Source organism: Eubalaena glacialis, chromosome 11 (genome assembly GCF_028564815.1).
Source record: "Eubalaena glacialis isolate mEubGla1 chromosome 11, mEubGla1.1.hap2.+ XY, whole genome shotgun sequence".
In the NCBI taxonomy this organism is placed as follows: Eukaryota; Metazoa; Chordata; class Mammalia; order Artiodactyla; family Balaenidae; genus Eubalaena; species Eubalaena glacialis.
Window position 1 is genome coordinate 59,418,163 of NC_083726.1, and position 19,108 is coordinate 59,437,270.

Genomic DNA, 19,108 nt, shown 5'->3' on the forward strand with positions numbered 1-19,108 from the left:
AATGCAGGGGACACGGGTTCGAGCCCTGGTCCAGGAAGATCCCACATGCTGCAGAGCAACTAAGCCCGTGCGCCACAACTACTGAGCCTGCGCTCTAGAGCCCGCAAGCCACAACTACTGAGCCCGTGTGCCACAACTACTGAAGCCCACTCGCCTAGAGCCCGTGCTCTGCAACAAGACAAGCCACCACAATGAGAAGCCCATGCACCGCAACGAAGAGTAGCCCCCGCTCGAGTAGGCCCCGCTCACCACAGCTAGAGAAAGCCCTCACACAGCAACGAAGACCCAACGCAGCCAAAAATAAATAAATCAATTTATAAAGAAAAAAAAAGAAGCCTTGCAGGTTCTGCCCAGGCTTCTTGTAACACTCTGATAGCCCTGAGCTGCCATGTGAGAAGTCTTACTACCCTGAGATTACCATGTAGGAGAGGTGTCATGTTGACATTCTGGCTGACAGCACCAGCTGATCCCAGCATTCCAGTCATCTTCACCAAGGTGTCAAATATGTGAGTGAAGCTCTCCAGACCAACCCATCTACCTGCCTGCTGAATACCACCAAGTGACCCTAGTGGATACCACATGGGACAGAAGAATCACCCAGCTGAGCCCTACACAAGTCTCTGCCCCATAAAATTGTGGGTTATAAGAGAATGGTTGTTATTTTTTAAATTACAAACAAACTATGAGGTAGCTTCTCTCATTCTCATTTTTCAGATGAGGAAACTGAGGTACAGAGAGGTTACTTTGTGCTATACAATGCATTGAAGATACGATTATTCACAAAATAGATACAGGCTTCTGCCTTAGCGGAGCTCACAGACTTCCTGGGAAGTCAGAAAGTCAAATAACCTTTAAAGTGTCATGAAAGTTATAATGTGGGAATGTAAAGTCTGCTGTAGGGTCTCCTAGTTAGGGCCCCTACCCGACTCTAAGGGGTTAAGAGAGGCCTTCTTGTGCAAATGACCTTTCAACGGAGATCTAGCTGATGAGTAGGAGTTAGCCTGGTGGAGGTTGGTAGGAGTGGGGAGAGGAAGTGTTTCAGGCAGAGGAAACAACTTATGCAAAGGACCAGAGACCTCAATGCTCTTTAGGAATGTGAGGAATTAGTGTGTGGCTGGAGTATGGAGTTTGTGGTGGGGAGTGTGAAAACACTAGGCTAAAAGGGGAAAGTCTCTGTAAACCACACTGTAAAATTTGGACTTTACTCTGAGGAAAATGGGAAGCCTTTGAATGGTTAAGTCAGGGGAGTGGCAGGCCATTTTTATGTTTTAGAAGCATCACTCTGGCTGCTGTGCCAGGAATGGACTGGAGAAGAGTAGAACTATATGCAAGGAGACTAGTTCAAAGGTCATATTATCTGGGCTAAAAACGGCGGTAGTTGTAGGGATTAAAGGAAGTAGACAGGTTGGAAAGATTTAGTAATCAATTAAATGTGAGTGGTGAGGAAACAAGAGAAATTAAGGTTGGCTGCCAGGTTTCTGGCATGGGCAATTGGGTACATCCTCTATGTGCTCCAACAGATGATAGTATTTCCCCTATCATAGTGATTATCACACTGTATCTTAATTGTTATGAGAGGGCATCTTTTTTTTTTTTTTTGGCCGCGCCAAAAAATGCGAAATCTTAGCTCTCCAACCAGGGATGGAACCCATGCCCCCTGCAGTGGAAGAGCTGAGTCCTAACCACTGGATGGCCAGGGCCAGGGAAGTCCCCAAGAGAGGGCATCTTAATTGACAATGCCTAGCACACGGTTCTTGCCCTGGCACGTATGGTAGTAAGCATTCAATAAATATTTATAAATTTAAATTTAACTTGGGAGTTCCCTGGTGGCCTAGGTTTTAGGATTCCAGGCTTTCACTGCCATGGCCCGGGTTCAGTCCCTGGTTGGGGAATTGAGATCCCTCAAGCAGCATGGTGCAGCCAAAAAAGAAAATAAATAGGGACTTCCCTGGTGGCACAGTGGTTAAGAATCTACCTGCCAATGCAGGGGACACGGGTCTGAGCCCTGGTCCAGGAAGATCTCACATGCTGCGGAGCAACTAAGCCCGTGTGCCACAACTACTGAGCCTGCGCTCTAGAGCCTGCGAGCCAGAACTACTGAGCCTGCGTGCCTAGAGCCCGTGCTCTGCACAAAGAGAAGCCACTGCAATGAGAAGCCTGTGCACTGCAACGAAGACCCAATGCAGCCAAAAATAAATAAATTTATTTATTTAAATAAGTAAGTATATTTAACTTAATAGTTGTACTAGAAGAGAAACAGATTTGAGGGGGAAGCTGACAAGTTCAGTTCAGAACATACTATGTTTGTGTTACCTGTGAAAAACCCAAGTGGATTTTTTAAGTGGACAATGGATTAGACTGGAGCTCCAGAGAAAGATCTGGACCAGAGATATGGTGCCAGCAACGTATGGAGGTCATTTGAGCTGGGGAGAGAAAAAGATCACCTATGGCGTATAGAATGCAAAGGGTACAGGATCTTAGACAGACTTCTGGGGTTTAAGAAGCAAGCAAAGTCCTTCCTTATGCAACGGAGAAGGAACTGCTGAAAAGGTCAACTGTGTTGGCTGTTGCTGAGATGTCAAGCAACATAAGGACTGCAGAGTTAGGGGTGACCCTATGAGGAGTGAGCTTGCAAAGGTGAGGGAGTGAGGGGAGAGGAAATGGAGACCCCCATGTGTAGGCAACTTTCTCAAGAAGTTTGACTGTAAGAAGGAAGACAGAGATAGGGTGGCAACTGGAGAGTACAGTAAAGGGAAGTTTGTCTAAAGATGGGAGAGACTTGGATATGTTTAAAAGCTAATGGTAAGGAGCCAATAAAGAGGAAAAGGATAAAGTGCAGGAGAGATGGCAGAGAAGGCAGAAGAGGATGAGATTTGAGCAGTTAACAACCACCAGATGAATGGATAAATGAATAAAGTTGGTCACTATTTTGGAAGTGGGAAGGGAGAGTTGAGAGGTAAGGTTCTCCACAAGTTGAAAACAGAGCAAACTAAGGAAGACATCACTGAGACAGAATCCCAATACTGGCAGCCTGGGACTCAAATCACGTGTCAGGGGAGGAGAGCTGGCTCTCTGATGTCACCAAGGGGGTGGGGCACTCCCTACCCCACGTCTCCAAAGCCAGACAGAAATCCTCACATCTTGCAGGGGAGAAACTGAGAGAAGGGGAAAAGAGGCGTGGTCAGGTAAGGAGGAAGCACAGGTGTGGGGTTTAAAGCTCTGGCAACCGACAGCGGAGGTCAGTTCCCACCTTCCACCAGGGAGAAGCTAACATTAGTCCCCCATTCACCCCCATAAGCTGTCAAAGCATCCTGTACTACTTGTCCATAGTCCCTGATTCAATTGTAATTAATAAATTTATTATGTCATCAGTTAAGATCTGTCTTTAAGCTTCAAGAGGGCAAGGGCTATGTCTATCTCCTTCCCTTCTCTTATCTCCAGTAGCTGACACTGTTCTTTTCACACAGGAGGTGCTCAGCCAATCCTTGTTAAGAGCATGAATGAATGAACCCACACACTAAAGTATGGTCCCACCCAAGAGGCTTATGTACAGAGGATCATATCAAGGCTGCTCAGCTCCCCAAAACACATCCTAAATTGAGAGGATGGTATTTTCACCTCTTCCTCAAACTCTGAACCCCTCTGTGTTTCTCCCAGCCACTTTCTCTTTCTCTCCAGTTTGGTCTTAGTATTTCTCTCTCTGGCTCTCTGTTTCTCTGTCTTTATGTTTTTCTGAATCTGCACAGGAAGCACGCAGTTTTAGGTCTGAGGTGATTGGCAATAGAAACATTGGTGCTTGTGTAAATTTAATAAAGGGTCACACATTTTTGTATCTTTGTCATTCATTGACTCCTGTCTCTTTGCCTGTGTTCTGTCTCAGACCTGATTCTTTCTCCTCATCTTCTTGTGTCCAGCTCAAGAGTCCCACCACCACCCAGGACCAGCTCCTCTTGTCCCTGGATCTTCTGATTGGCCCCAGAAGGTACTTAGAGGAAAATCACCCAGCTAGACCCCCTCCTCTGATTTCCTGCCTTGCTGGTCTCGAAGCCCTGCTGACCACATCCTCTCTCACCTTACTTACATACTTCCTCATTAGTCACATCAGCCAGGACTTCTCAGCCCCCAAAACCTGTTACTGACCCCCACTCAGGCCCTCTGCCTTACCCCCTCCTCTTACCCCAGGCTTTCTAGTCTTCCCTTCTACCCCACACTGCTCTTAGAACCATGTCTCTCTGCCTGCAAGCAGCCACTCCTGTCCTTTTCTGGATCTCCCTCACCCCTTTTTCCCATAGGTGACAGTACCGATGACAATGCTATCAAGCTGGTGGTGGCCAAGTACCCAGGGAAACCTAGGGCTGGGGCCCCGGAGCCCTTCTCAGGGATCCCAGCTCCGTGCCCTGTATGCCTTCACTTACACTGGGGCAGATGGCCAGCAGGTGTCTCTGGCTGAAGGGGACAGGTTCCTACTGCTTCAAAAGACCAACTCAGACTGGTGGTTGGTAAGGCGCCTGGGAGCACCCCCCGCCTCTCGCCCCATCTTCATCCCAGCTGCCTACATGACAGAGGAATTCAGCCCTTCCCAGAGCCCAACAACCATCACCCCCAGCCAATCCCTCCGGACTCCTGGTGAGTAAGTCCTCCCCCATCACCTTCCTACCTCCCTGGCTTCTGGGAATTATTGGAAAGATCCCCTTCCCCGAAGCTGTTGCTAATCCTCTACTCCTACCCCTCATCCCCACCATGGTGTCCCTATCGCCTCTCCTTCCTAGTCTCAAGCCTTCTAGATCTCATGTAATTTTCTACCTGCTCTTGTCTTCCCTGTGAGCCCCCAAGATCAGGGACCCAGCCAAGACCCATGGGGGGACCCTGCCCCCAACTCTTCCCATTTTTCTGTTTCCAGGGCCAAAGTTATTTCCTGGCTCCCTGGAGGAGACGCACCTGAGTCAGGAAACCCCAGGCAGAGCCCAGGCTACATCTGAGCAGCCTCCTCCTCTTCCCCCTAAAATGTGTAGAAGTATCAGTGTTACCAACTTGAGGCCCAGCCTCCTGAAGAACTTCCAGGAAGGACCAAGTAGAAGATCCCTTTCCCAGGAAGACTTGCTGACAGAGGCCGATGTGAACATGGTGAGTCATAGTGCTTCTTCTGAGCAGTCAGTCAACAGACATTTACTGCTGGGCTTAGTTCTAGGCACATTAGCAAACAGGACAGACAGAATCTCTGCCCTCAAGGGATTCCCATGGGGGTGATGAACACATAAATAAGATAGCCCTTGGTACTAATAAGCGCTACAAAGAAGCTAAATGTGGTGGAGGATGAATGAAGTGGTCTAGGAATGCATCTCTGAGGAAATGACATTTAGTTGAATCTGAATGAGGAGAGACAGCCCTGAAACAAATGAGGAGATGAGAAAGAATTCTAGCTGAGGGACAGCAAGTAGCAAAGATCCTGAGGGTACGTGGAACCTGGAAAATGATAGAGGGACTGAAAGGCCAGCTTAGCTTTGCTTTTCTCTCTCAGCCTCTTGACTCCTGGCCCAGGGCAGGGTTTTTTGCTGTGTCCTGTCTTGCTAGCTCAGGTCACCAGCGAGTTTCCTCTAGAGATGGAACTCCCTTGATCTTCCTGAAGATTCAGCCCCTCCCCTCTCTCTTACTTACTAGTGGGTGAAAAATGGCCCCTCCTCTCTCACACTCCGCTAGCAGGAGTCACTCCGCTGACCCCTCTCTGTCTCCTTTTACTCTGGAGGATGTGAGGGTGGGACGCTCCTCTCGACCCCTCCCTCCACGCACACGGAAAGCCTGTTCCCCTTTCCTGAGGTCCTCTGGTGGGGGTGGGGTGGGGGAGGAGGGAAGTTGGCAACAGGAAGTGAGGAGAAGAGCAAAGACTGTGAGGGAGGGAGTCAAAAAAAAAAAAAAAAAAAACCAGAAAAAAACCAGCTGCAGGAGACTAGGGTTTCTTCCTCAGTACCTGGGTCACCCCAGCCAGGAGGTGGTGGTGAGAAAATGGTGGGGGAGAGAGGAGGAGATGGTTAGGAGAGGGAAGATCGGGGAGGGCCACAGGTAGAATAACTACCTCTTTCTTCCCCCTTTCCTTGCAGGCAAGACCCCAGACCTTCATGTCAGAGCCCCCTGTGTACTGCAACCTGGTGGACCTTCGCCGCTGTCCCCGGTCCCCACCCACAAGCCCTGCATGTCCCCCGCTGCAGAGGCTGGACGCCTGGGAGCAGCACTTGGACCCCAACTCTGGACGCTGCTTCTACATAAATTCGCTGACTGGCTGCAAATCCTGGAAGCCTCCACGCCACACTCGCACCCGAGAGATGGTGAGACCTTCCCTCCTGCTTGTCCCTTGTCCCTTCAATCTCCTCCTTTCCCCTACTGATCCCCAAAGTAGTATGTTTTCTCACTGGGACTCTCAGAAGATCAGACAAATCAAAAAATTGTTAAGAAGGGTGTTGAGAGCCGATTGAGGTGGCATCTGGATGTAGTTTTGCCTTTCCCTCCCCCCAGAACCCTGGCTCCATGGAGAGGCCACAGACCATGAATAGGGACAACGGTGTCCTGCAACCTCAGGCAAAGGACTCAGAATCTGGCACAGGGACACCAGGACTTTTCGACTCCCAGGTGAGATCCCTCCCTCCTCCTGATCACATGCAGGAAAAGCCATCGTTTTAGACTTTCTCTTTTATGCAAGACATTCTTCTTCAGTACCCCACCACACCCCCTGACTCACACCCCCACATCCGCACCCTTCTTCCCCCTACAGCCAGGGACTCCGAAGTTAAAGTTTCCTCCACCTGTTTCTCCAATCCCCTCCCCCAGGGTTCACCCTCCCTCTGCAGACGCGCCTCCCAGCTTGACCCCTCAGACCAGCCTTCAGCTCTGCAGTCCCCTCGGCCCCTGCCGCAGGTCCTGGACGACCCCCATGTAAGTCTCCCGTTTCCTTGTGAACACCAAGATCCTCCCCGCCCAGCCCCCAGTTCTTGCTCCTTCAGAAAGGTCTTCCTCTTTCTGAGCGTTGTCTGGGTATCCTCTCTTACCGAGCACCGCCCGCTCAACTTTAAAGGACCTCACTCCTGGGAGATCCCCTGGGGAAAGCCATGGTGACTGTGGGGGGCTCTGGGTGACTTATTGATACCTTTCCTTCCTCTTGCCAGGAGGTGGAAAGGTCGGGCATGCTCAATATGACCAAGATCGCCCAGGGCGGCCGCAAGCTCCGGTGAGAACTGGGAACACAGCAGGGGCGGGGACTGTCGGATTCCGCGGGGAGCGCCAAGTGTTGGGCCCTCCCCACGCGAATGTAAATGACCTCTGCACTATTATCACTGCCCCCTGCCGCCCCTGCAGGAAGAACTGGGGCCCATCTTGGGTGGTACTAGCGGGTAACAGCCTGGTGTTCTACCGAGAGCCACCGCCGATCGCCCCCTGCACCGTCTGGGTGAGTGTGAGGGAGGGGAGCAGCGGGGGGCAGGAGGGGTTCCGGCACAACTTCTACCGGCCTCAGGCCTACCGGAGGGGGGGGGGAGGGGGAGGGCATGTCAAGAGGAAGGAGCGCAGCCTCCGGTGTCCTCGCAGTCCAGCGGGTGAGAGGGAGGCCGTGAGGGGAACAGCGCCGTGGCCTCAGTTTCTCCCCGAATTGCCAGGGACCAGCGGGTAGCCGACCCGAAAGCAGCGTGGACCTGCGCGGGGCCGCCCTGGCCCACGGCCGCCAGCTGTCCAGCCGCCGCAACGTCCTACACGTGAGCGCTCTCCCGCTCGTCCCCGAAGCCCCACCCGACCCGAGGGTGCGCCCCCCGTTTCCCTCACGGGTCTCCCGCTGGGCGTCCCTGCTCTTTATGCTCCTTCCCGCTGACCCAAGCCCTTTCCCCGCGGGCCCCTCAGATCCGCACGGTCCCTGGCCACGAGTTCCTGCTGCAGTCAGACCACGAGGCCGAGCTACGCGCCTGGCACCGCGCACTGCGGGCCGTCATCGAGCGCCTGGTGAGATGGGTGGGAGGTGGCGGGACAGTGACCCGGGAGAGGCTCGGGCGGGCAGAAGGAGTGGAGAAGGAACTGTAGGGGTGGTGAGGGACAAGGTGGCATGTAGAGCCCTGGGGTGGGCCTGGGATGTGTGGGACCCCAGCAGCCGGCAAGGGGGGGGGTGCAGATTTCTCTCCGAGCTCTCTTCCAACCTCTGATTCGGCCCATCTTGCTGTGCGGATCTAGGATCGAGAGAACCCCCTGGAGCTGCGTCTGTCCGGTTCGGGACCTGCGGAGCTGGGGGAACTGAGCGCGGGGGAGGACGAAGAAGAGGAGTCCGAGCCGGTGTCCAAGCCACTGCTGCGGATCAGCGGCCGCCGGAGCTCCAGTTAAGGGGCAGGCCTGGTGGGCGGGGTCTGGGGGCTTTTCCCCGCTCCTCGGAGCCACAGCCGCGGCTGCTCTCATGCTCAGATTGCACTTGCTTCCGCAGGTCGGTGTCCGGAAGGAGCTGAGCAGAACCGGGTACGAAACAAACTAAAGCGGCTTATCGCAAAGAGACCGCCCTTGCAAACCCTGCAGGAGCGGGGTCTGCTCCGAGGTGAGATGGGCTGGGCCACCTAACGCCCTTCTCCTTCGTGCCTGCTTTAGTGTTTTTGCAAGCACTTTTATTTACATTCCGGATCTCGGCATCAGCCCATTTCATGGATGAGAAAACTTCAGCGAGGCTCAGAGTAGAGCTTCCCAAACTGGATCAGCGGTCTTCTGAGACCACTGCTTTTCCCACCTGCAGCTGATTGTTGGGGGGAGGGGGTGTACTTCCTTGCCCAGACCTGGAACAGGCAGGCAGGAAAGCCAGCCCAACTTTGGGGTGAAGACTCGTGCTAGAAAGAGCTTTTATGGGTGACACTGTCACTGGCTCCCCACCTCACTCTGTGCCTCCCCAGACCAGGTGTTCGGCTGCCAGTTGGAATCACTGTGCCAGCGGGAAGGGGACACCGTGCCCAGCTTTGTGCGGCTCTGCGTTGCCGCTGTGGATAAGAGAGGTCACTTCCCAGAGACCCCAGAATCTCCCCTTCCAACAGGCCAAGGCCCAGAACTCCCCACCTCCCCCATCCTGGTCTTCCTTCTGCCCTTTTTCACTCTACCCTTAGATCCCTCACCAGCACACACTTTAGAGCAAGAATCCTTATCTGCTCCCTGCCTTATCTCCTAGGTCTAAATGTGGATGGCATTTACCGGGTGAGCGGGAACTTGGCAGTGGTCCAGAAACTTCGCTTCTTGGTGGACAGAGGTGAGGTGGCTGTGGGCAGGTGTGGTACTAAGAACTTCATGTATCAGAATCACAGGTGGTTCTGAGTGAGGGAGCTGGCAGAAAAGGGACGTCTTCTGTCTGGAGCTACATGTCTTAGCGCTTGATCTCTTCTTATACATGTTGCAGAGCGGGCAATCACCTCCGATGGGAGGTACGTGTTCCCAGAACAGCCAGGACAAGGTACTTACATGAAGCGCCCCTCAGACCCTTAAAAGTCACCCACATCATCCCTGCTCCCCGTGTCCTGCTTCTGGGGGGTTGTCCCCATCCTGATCTGTGCCGTCTTGCCCCACTGTGGACCCCCTAGGCATTCCTGTGGTCTGCCTTAACTGAATCTTTTCCCAAACTCCTGATCTCTCAGTTTCTTGGTCCCTCTGGCTATTTCTGAGCCCTGAGCCCCTCTGTACCTCCTTCTCCTTCCAGAAGGCCGATTAGATTTGGACAGTGCTGAGTGGGATGACATTCATGTGATCACTGGAGCCCTGAAGCTTTTTCTCAGGGAGCTACCCCAGCCTCTGGTGCCTCCACTGCTGCTGCCCCATTTTCGTGCTGCCCTTGGTAAAGGATGGGAGCTTTGGGCAATACCCTTGATATGGGGTGGAGGGGAAGTGGGGGGGAGCATGAGTGATAAAGAATAGAGTAGAGGTTCCCTTATACTCTTCTGTCCCATCCTGAGCACAGAGATGGAAAATAACTTTCAACTAATGTGCCACCTCCAGTTGTTTTTTTGGTGAGTGTTTAGAGGGCTGAGTTTAAAAGAATTCTAAGGTTGCAGTTGGGCTCAGTGAAAAAGAAAGCTGTGATAGATTAATGATGTCTTCACCGAGCATGGGAAAGAGTAGTGAGTTTACCCACCCTGCCCTAGCACCTTCCCTAACCTCACTCCCATGCCCTTCCCATCACTCTCTCTCTAGCACTCTCTGAATCAGAACAGCGCCTCTCTCAAATACAAGAATTAATAAGCTCAATGCCGAAGCCCAACCATGACACTCTACAGTACCTCCTGGAACATTTATGCAGGTCAGGAAGACTGAACATCTTTGTTCATGTTGGGAGAGGGTGGGATGGGGCCTGCAGCTGGGACTCTGTGTTCAGATGGGGTGAAGGTAGGGAAACACCTAAGTTTAGTGGGTGATGGAGGAAATAAGCAACCTCTGTGCGGAGCACATATTACCAGAGTCAAGGCCTTTTTGCTCAGTTAGCATCAAATGGGGAACTGGGGACCAAGACAAGCCCAGGGATGTTGCGAGAGAAATAAGGAAAATCTCACCCTCTCCCTTCCCTCTGCTTCTTTGTCTTTCACTGGTACAGTAGGGATGACTTATTTGGTGGAGTTGGGCCTGGGCAGTGACCTCTGAGAGAGCATAGCCATTTGAATTAAAGCCTCCCAAACTGTGAGCAGAGAGGACTCTAGGGGCAGTCTCTGAAGTTGGGAAGAGGTGGGTGTATCCTAGGTTGTATCTTCAAGTTGTATCCTGAAGACTTCCCCATTGGTCTCATCTCCGTCCCCCTGGAGGCTCTCTCCTTGATTTTCTTCAGCCACCGCATGGAGGGATCCCAAAGTGAACTCTTCCTCAAACCTCTGAAGGGTTAGATTTATTTGCAGTGGCACGGCTGCTGCCCTATGGCCCTGTCTCTCGGCCTTTGCCCACAGGGTGATAGCACACTCAGACAAGAACCGCATGACCTCCCACAACCTGGGAATTGTGTTTGGACCAACCCTATTTCGACCGGAGCAAGAGACATCTGACCCAGCGGCCCATGCCCTCTACCCTGGGCAGCTCGTCCAGCTGATGCTCACCGACTTCACCAGCCTCTTCCGCTGACTGGGGCAAGGAAGAAGAGAAAATGTGTTTCCGGTGATCTCTTTTGGATAGCCTTTGGTGGGGGTTGTTCTGCTTTGAGGATATCCCTTTAAATCCTGTGTCTCCCAGATGACTGTCTCCATCTTTGTGAGTCTGACCTGAGGGGTTGGGAAAGGGTGAGGAAGCTTCTCTAAAGAGGGAAGTGGATGGATTAACCCCTGCTTCTCTAGTTCCCTGTCATCACCCCTCCCCCAAGATAATAACATATAAAGCAGGGCTCTTTCTGATGCAGTTCCTTTATTATCAGGAAACAGTGTCATTACCAAATTCCTCCCGAAATATAGTTAGACTGTGTACAGCCCCAGCCCATACCTCCCATCCCTGGGGTATTCCAGGGGGCTATGGCTCCTCCTCCTGACTTCTTGTGGGGATGGAAACCCCTTAGGAAATGTGGATCTGTGATTCCGCACTCCTTAAGCACTAGAGTTGAGGAACTGTGTCTCCCCAGGCAGGGATCCCAGTAAGACACTCATGTTGCCCACAGCCATGTTGGGGGTCCCAGAAGGAGGTGGGATATGTTCAGAGCTGTCCCTCTGATCATGGGAGGGGGGAGGACTCAGCCCCTGGGGCTCATCCAGAATAGCCACAAAGTCCAGCTGAGTGTTGTCGAGATCAAGAGAGTCCAGAGGGTTACACACCTGCCCTTCAGGAGGAGGGTACAAGGCTGGGCCCCCTCCCAGCCTGCCCACCTCAGGATGGCCACAGCTAGGGTTGGTGCCCCCTGCCTTGAGGGGCCCATAGCAAGTGGGTAGTGGAGGCAGAAGTCGGGGTGGTGCTGCTGCCCTATGGGAAGCCTTGTTTGCCCCTACTGCAAAATTTTCATGGCATGGTGAAGGGGTAGGATAGGAGCCTGACTTGTGATTGGGCAAGTTAGGTGCAAAGCCAGGTCCATATGTGGCCACTTGTGCCTTGGCAGGGCTCAGGCTAACCTGGGAACCCCCCAGAAACTTGGGACTCTGGTAGAGAGGGTCCTGGACTGGGGGATCTCCCCTGCCCCCTCCCTCCCACAGCAGCTCCTGTTGAGACTGAACATAATTACACACAAGCTGTGCCTTGAGCTGTCCTGTAGAATGAGTAGGGAACTCAAAATCCAGGCTGGGCCTGGGTTCTGAAGGAAGATAATCAGGAGGTGGCTGGGTATAGGTGCCTGACTGGGGATACTGGGGAGGGGGAGGCTGGGGGTAGTGGGAGAATAGAGGCTGTGAGCGTGGAGGCCCCTCACTGGGGTGGGCATTGAGGCAGGGTGCCAGTCCTGTGGAGTCAGAACCCACTGGACACCCCTGTTCCGGCTTCACCTGCACTTGTCCATAATGTTCAAGACGAGGACACTGGCCGTAGGCTCCAGCTGGAGGCTTGGGGCCTGGGTACAGCCCAGAGTGGGAAGGGAACTCACCCCATGTTTCTGGGGTGGGTTCAGGATAGGAGACCTGCTGGGGACAGGGGTTGGGGCCGTAGTTGGTAGATGGACCAGGCCCAAGAGGCAGGGAGCCTGGACCTCTAGCTCCATAAGGCTCAGCTGCTGCCCCCTCAGGTCCCCCATATCCCAGAGTATCAGCAGGCGGGAAGTCCATATAGGGGTTCAGACCACTGCCCATCATGGAGGTCCCAACCTCTGGCTCCTCCCGTAGCCCTTTGGTATCCATGGCGACATTCTCAGTGATGCTGGGGGGCTGTGGTGAGTAGACAGAGGTTGGGAGTTGGGGATCAAAGTTCCGTCCTCCTCCTGCCACTGTGGGGGGTGTGTGGACACAACCCAAGCTCTTGAACCGCTGGACTCTGGCTGGGGCAGGGCGGTCAGCAGACCGGGCTGGGTCACTGGCCCTCCGGGTGACCCCTACATTGGGGTTGTATCCTGGATACTCGGCTCGGCTTCTCCAGGGAGGTGCAGGAAGACCCCCCATCCGATCCAGGCTGGGTGCTGCAGTGGGTGGGGTACCACCTCCCCTGGCTGAAGCATATCTTGCCCGGAGCAGGTAGTGCTGGGCAGGCGTGAGGCCAGGCAGAGAGCATGCCCCGTTCTCTGGTGGTGAACCAGGGGGGAAAGGGGAAGCCAGGGAGGAGCGGCGGCTGACAGTATAGGCTGAGCTGACGCTGCTGGAGCTGCTGCTGCGGCGGTCAAGAGATACTGGGGGGCCCAGACGGCGAGACCCAGGGGTGCCTGCAAGTGATAGGTAGAAAAGGCAGGGTGGCCAGGGAGCCCTCTGAATCTCACCCTGCCTCCCCCAAGGGACAGCCTTGTCCTGGAATCCCAAGGAAGGCTCCTTAACTCTAACCACTCAGTTTTGTCTCCTCCTTCACCCATGCCCTTTCTGCTTCTGGGTCACCAGGGATTCAGGGTCGCTGTGAACAGTCCTACAGGTTGTACACTGCACAATCCTAGGGGACAGCATTTGCATCGTAGACTTTGTATATCGCAACAATTTTCTGATAGATGGAAGGAAAGCGTCTTGAGGAAGGAGGACGTTTTTCTAATTGTACAAAGGAGCTGTATAGCAGCCCTGAAGGGTGAAGTCCTCCTTCCAACCCCAGAGAAGGTCCAGATCCCAGCCTAGCAACCACCCCCAACACCCATCTCTCACCGGTGTGGGTCAAGCTGGGCAGTTTGAGGCCCCGGGGCCCTATCGGTCGGAATTGGTGTAGCTGGTCCAGCCTAAGGTTCTCAAGGCGGCGAAGAGTAGACAGACCAGTGCCAGCAATGCAAGGCCCCTCGTCCAAGCTGGACAGGTCCTCAGTGCTGCCTCCTGCATTTCCAGTCATTTCCACACCACTGTCTGTATTGGCTGCACTGCCTGCTGGGGAGTGGTCACTGCTGCAGGACGACTGGGCCCCAGGGCTTGGCTGTGGCTTCTGTGGGGAAGATGAGGGCTAAGGGTGGCACCCATCCCCCTTCCCCACAGTTCCCTGAACTTGGTGAGTGGCTAAAGCCTGTGTCCCAGTGACTGCTTAAGGGTATAGAGAGGGCTGAGCAAGTGAAAGACAAGGGCAAACTGGAGAAAAGGTGATGAGAAGAGCCTAGACTACCTTGACTCAAATTTGGGCTCTATGACCTTGAACAATTTCTCTATGCCTGAGTTTCCTTATCTGAAAATGGGGAGAGTAAGTTCCTTTCTCATGAAGTTGTTGTGAGGAGTACGTGAAATTATACAGGCACAAGGCCTAAAATAATATACTAATTCCTATATATGAGTTTGTTGAACCCATTAAATAATTAATTACACTAAAATCCCTAGGTTTGAGGTAGCCCAAGGAGCAAAACTTGGATAAGAGACTGGGGGACCGACCACAGAAGAGAGATTTGCACAGGAGGCGATGGACCAGTTGGGAGGGGACTAGAAAGATGTCGGCAGGGCAGGCGGGGGTATGGAGGCAGGGGGTTGCCTCACCATGGCACCCTCCGGCACAGTCAGTCTGCTCTCCTCCCTGATGGGGCCTCCGTCCCGCTCCCTCTTGGGCTCCACTGTGGAAAGAGCCGGTGCCCGGGGCAGGGGGCCATCTCCTCGGTGCCGCTTGGTCACGTGGGCGTCAGGACCATGCACTGTCTTGACATGTTTCCGGAGCGAGCTGGGATCTGTGTAACGTTTGGTGCAGCCAGGGAGCTTACACACATAGGGCTTCTGTTGAATGGAGAGTGAAGACAGCAGGCAAAAGGATCAAAGCGGGAGAATGCAAAAGAAATGGGAAAAAGTGGTGGTAAGTGAGGATGAGGGGGGTCAGGGAGGAATGCATAGCACCCAAGGAAATAAGGAGGGTAGGGCCCTTGGAGTAAAGGATGAAAGGATCAAGGGGAAGATTAGGAAAACTGACAGCCCAGGCCTGGGAAAGATGAGGGGGTGAACCCAGGTCTGTGAGGCCTCATAAATTCAGGGGTTGAAGGGACAGGGGTCTCTTTTAGTTAGAATGGGTCTATTTTAGTTTAGCCCTTTGGCTGGTTAGAGGTAGGGGGAGGGGTGGTAAGTGGAAATTCTTGGTTTCAGAAAGACCTTCTTCAGGTGAATTATATGGGTCGGGGGTAGGGGGAACTCACCTCTGTGGAGTGGGTGCTGGGCTAAGGGATTTCTTATGGGGGAACCTCCCCAGTAGGTGGCTTCTTTAAGTGGGGAGGGTCTCTTGAGTGGGGCATTCACCTCATTGGAGTGGGTCCGATTCTGGTGCTTGGCTCGGTCACTGGCATTGCTGAAGGCTTTACTGCAGCCCTCGTGTTCACACATGTATGGCTTCTCACCCGTGTGTGACCGCAGGTGTGTCTTCAGATTTTCCAGGCGTGAGTATGACTTCCGGCACCCCTCAAACTAGGGGACATGGGGGTCAAAGGATCGCTCTCAGACAGAAGGACATAGAGGTTAGTGGAACCCTGAATCTCAAAAGGGACATACATCAGAGAATATAACTCAAGATGGGAGAGCACTGGGGCTTCAGAATTCCCAAAATTCAGGGACAAGGGCAGGCAAGAGCTGGGGGAACAGAAGTAGCTGGAGGCACTCGGCCTGCGGGGACATGGAGCTGAGGCAGCGAGCAGCCCCTGGTCAAACCAGGGCACGTCTCCTGCACGGGGAGCCCAGACTGTCTTAGGAGGGGTCATCTGGGGAGTGTGTATCCTCAGTGCAGGGCTTCCCCTTTAGGCAGAGTTGCAGGCCCGGTGCCTAGGGCCCACCGTACTTCTAGGGGCCCACAAAAATGTTTTAATTTCTTTTAAAAACAAGGGGGAAAATTAGCTTTTAGGTCCAAGAAAGTGTTCTAATATATGATATCAATATGTTCGTCTTCATACCAACCTAGTCATAAAATACAATTTTTGAATATTTGTTTATGGAGGAAGGGACCTATGAAGGCAAAAGTCAGATTGGGCCCTGCCTTGGTGGGGAGCCCCGATTTAGAAAGGAACCCTGAGCTTGGGGAGGGGGTGCCTCACCGTGCACTTATGTGGCTTCTCGCCTGTGTGTCTGCGCATGTGCACCACCAGCATGTACTGAGCTTTGAAGGGCCTCAGCTCCCTGGAGCAGCCCCCCCAATGGCACACAAACTCCTTCCGCTCTCCGTGGATGTGCTCGCTGTTGATGTGCTGAGGGAGAAGATGCAGAGGTTCTCTGAGGTTCCCTATGCCCCTGAGATCCACAACAGACCTTCCCTGGACCTCCCCACCCCACCATATTCCTCCATGGCTTCCCATCATGGGGGAAGAAGAGGCAGGAGGAACATCACAGCCCACAGCTCCGTTCTTCCAAGTTTCTAAAACAAAGCTACACCTCCTGAATTTCTGCCTACCCACTGGGCACCCAACCTCTGACCTCCTGCCCTTAGCCTGATTCCACCATGTCCCACCCGGAATGTCCTACAGGCTCCAGCCAGCATTCCTGTTACCCCCTGCGGCTCACATGCACCAGCTGCTCCTGGGAGTCGAACTCCTGACTGCAGCCATCCCAGCGGCAGTCAGTCTCATACACAGAATCGTGCTCAGGCTTCTCCTCTCTCTCCAGGTCTTCCCGCCCATCCAGCATCCCCAGCAGGGGATCCTAGGGTAGGAGAGAAAATCCTAGTGTCACCTGGGTGACTGCTTTTGTTTCACTCAGGTTGCAGAGGTAAAGCTCCCCGCTTCCCCTTACCTGTGTGCCCGTGGAGTTGGGGCTGCACATATCACCTTCCAAGGGCTCCTCCGGGCACTTGCTAAGCAGCGCATCCAGCTCAGACTTCAGCTTCCCCAAGGGCAGAGGTGAGGATGGTGAAGGGAGAAGTGAGCAGGAGGAAGAGAGAGCCCAGCCAGGTCTTCCTGCCCTGAGTGCCCCCACCCAAGCAGCGGGAGCCCCTGGGTTGGGAAGAGACTTCCTCCTTAGACTGCACTGGTGAATGGGATGGGCGAAAGGTGGGATCTCATTTGGAAGAGACTGATTCAACCCCAAGAAGTGAACCCCGGCACCCATACCCCTTAATTTTTCTGGCACTGAAAGCTTCTACGTCCTCTGTTCTTCATTCACCTTTCCCCTAAAAAGTCTACCACCCACCCACCCTGAACTGAGGGAAATCAGGTGACAATATGAGGACTCTCACCTGGCAAGTTGAGAGGGGTCCCCGGGACTGAGGATGTGGCATCATCCCACCCTGGGTGGGGTCATGGGGACCACAGGGCTGGACCCCGAAGGAAGGCGAGGTCCCTTTTTGGTGATTCATCTGGGGTGAGAATCCCAGAGATGGGCTGAGGAGGAGGAGGAGGAGAGGCAGTTACTTAGGACTATCATCTCAGAAAGCCTCAGGAGTTCTTGAGCTCTTTGGAGGGTTTCTGGAAGACGGTATGGGAAGTGGTTGAGGCAGTCCCAGGGAAGTACTGAGGAGGGCTTCCACGCCTTTGAAGTGATAAGGATTCAAATAGGGTCAGGTGGTTTGGAGGGCTTGAGGCTTTTAATGGGGTTTGGTAGGGCCTTTAGGGGCCTCTTAGCCCGAGGCTGTCTGCACCTCATGGTGCCGATGGAGAGGTGACCATAGGAGCCCCCCGGAGATGCACAGCGTGAGTTGATGAAGGCCACGAGGGAGCTGGGTGAGGTGCGGATAACTGTCTGCAGGTCCAGGCTGGCGTCTGACAGAGGTGAGATGGAGAGAGCCCGCTTCTTGGTCAATTTGACTGCACTCCGGGGAGGAGGAAACAGTGGGGCTGGGGCAGGAAACAGGGGAGATAGATACGGTAAAGGAGCATGTCCCCCATGCATGCAGCCCATGGGTCCTGACTCACAGCCAAAAGAAATGACACCAGACTCTGCCCTGTTGACCCCATCTGTGACCTCCTGATCATGCTCTGATTCCTTGATCCCATCTCCAAGCATTTCCTCTTCCAAAGTAGATGCCCTGCCCTCCAACTTTCTCCCTCAGGACAAGTCCCAAAGAGGCAGAAAGGAAAGAGATGTTGCCCGAAGCCTCACCCTCCGTGCAGCTGCTGGTCTCTCTGGCTGGCCCGTAACTGTGGGGGCCGGACATGAGGGTGGCCTGGTGGCAGAAGGGCAGGCCAGGCAGTCCTAGAAAAGAGGTACAGCTGGAATGGGGGTTGGGAACGGAGGACACATAAGGTCTCACCTTGAAACCCCAGGTGAGGCCTGATCCCATATTCCAAGCCCCAGTGACATGGGGCCTCAGATCTTTTTGTATATGGGAAACTGGCATGGGGCCGGAGATAGATGAGGGATCCCTGGGACTGGGTGAGAGATCTGCCAGTCCTCAAGGTCCGGGGATTGGTGTACGCACTGACCTTCTGTCCCCATGCTGGGGGCCCCCTGACTGGGGAGGGGCCGGAGACAGCAGGGCTCGCCATAGCTACTGACTGGCGGTGGGGTCATCGAGTTGAACATGGTGTCTCAGAGGAGAGTGTGGGGACACTGCAGGAGGGGAAGGGAGATCTGCAAGTTATAAAGGCAGGAGAGAAATATGGAAGGTCAGATAACTAACTCAGGTGCCGAACCCTGGGCAGAGCACCTCCAAGACATCTGCCATGGGAAATCAAGTTGAAATGAGCTTCCCTCAGCCGGGGGAGGGTAAGGAGAGAAGTCCCATAGAGGTAGAGGCAGTCTTGGGGATCTTTGTGGGAACCGGGTGGGAGCTTTGCCTGGGTGGGGTGTGTGTGGGTATGTGTGTGTGTGTATGTATGTGTGTGTGCGTGTGTGTGTGGGTATGTATGTGTGTGTGCGTGTGTGTAGGGGGAGTGTTGTGGACTAATTGTGCCTGTGAGCTTCAGGTGATTTTATACCATGGGCCCTCTGTTTCATCTTGTTCTGACCATGGGCCAGCTTTGAGGGGTGGGATGGGGGAACTCAGGAGGAGGAGTGACTGACCTCAGGCACTGGGCTGGCTGCTCAGCCTGAGCCCCTCTCCCTTTCTTCATTTGTTGCTCGCTGCCTAGGGACAGCCCGTCTACAACCTCTCCAGTGTCCAGCAGAGGGAGCCCTCGCCACAGCCCAGAGAGGCTGACGGGACCAGGAGGGAGCCCAGATGATCTGTC

At 53.8% G+C, this 19,108-nt stretch overlaps 2 protein-coding genes across 4 annotated transcripts; one reads left to right on the forward strand and one right to left on the reverse strand.

Annotated features, from left to right (window-relative positions):
- Positions 1 to 4,304: 4,304 nt before the first annotated feature.
- ARHGAP9 (Rho GTPase activating protein 9) lies at positions 4,305 to 11,195 on the forward strand. 2 transcript variants are annotated; one of them, XM_061204531.1, is made up of 17 exons: positions 4,305 to 4,626; positions 4,901 to 5,124; positions 6,096 to 6,320; positions 6,508 to 6,621; positions 6,820 to 6,924; positions 7,155 to 7,216; positions 7,345 to 7,435; positions 7,641 to 7,736; positions 7,879 to 7,977; positions 8,203 to 8,344; positions 8,447 to 8,554; positions 8,901 to 8,999; positions 9,170 to 9,247; positions 9,395 to 9,448; positions 9,692 to 9,826; positions 10,183 to 10,288; positions 10,923 to 11,195. In XM_061204531.1, the coding sequence occupies exons 1-17, from the start codon at positions 4,305 to 4,307 to the stop codon at positions 11,092 to 11,094; spliced, it is 2,232 nt and encodes a 743-aa protein (XP_061060514.1). In that variant the 3' UTR covers positions 11,095 to 11,195. The 2 variants fall into 2 exon arrangements, with proteins under 2 accessions (XP_061060514.1, XP_061060515.1); XM_061204532.1 differs by lacking the exons at positions 4,305 to 4,626; positions 4,901 to 5,124 and adding an exon at positions 5,735 to 5,814.
- Positions 11,196 to 11,463: 268 nt separating this feature from the next.
- Positions 11,464 to 18,461, reverse strand: GLI1 (GLI family zinc finger 1). Of its 2 annotated transcripts, XM_061204786.1 has the most exons (11): positions 18,362 to 18,461; positions 18,039 to 18,131; positions 17,578 to 17,773; positions 17,176 to 17,320; positions 16,734 to 16,823; positions 16,506 to 16,643; positions 16,043 to 16,192; positions 15,258 to 15,422; positions 14,517 to 14,747; positions 13,713 to 13,980; positions 11,464 to 13,291 (listed from the first exon to the last, which is right to left on the reverse strand). In XM_061204786.1, the coding sequence occupies exons 1-11, from the start codon at positions 18,459 to 18,461 to the stop codon at positions 11,547 to 11,549; spliced, it is 3,321 nt and encodes a 1,106-aa protein (XP_061060769.1). In that variant the 3' UTR covers positions 11,464 to 11,546. The 2 variants fall into 2 exon arrangements, with proteins under 2 accessions (XP_061060769.1, XP_061060770.1); XM_061204787.1 differs by lacking the exon at positions 18,039 to 18,131 and having other exon boundaries at positions 17,578 to 17,743.
- Between the last annotated feature and the right edge of the window lie 647 nt (positions 18,462 to 19,108).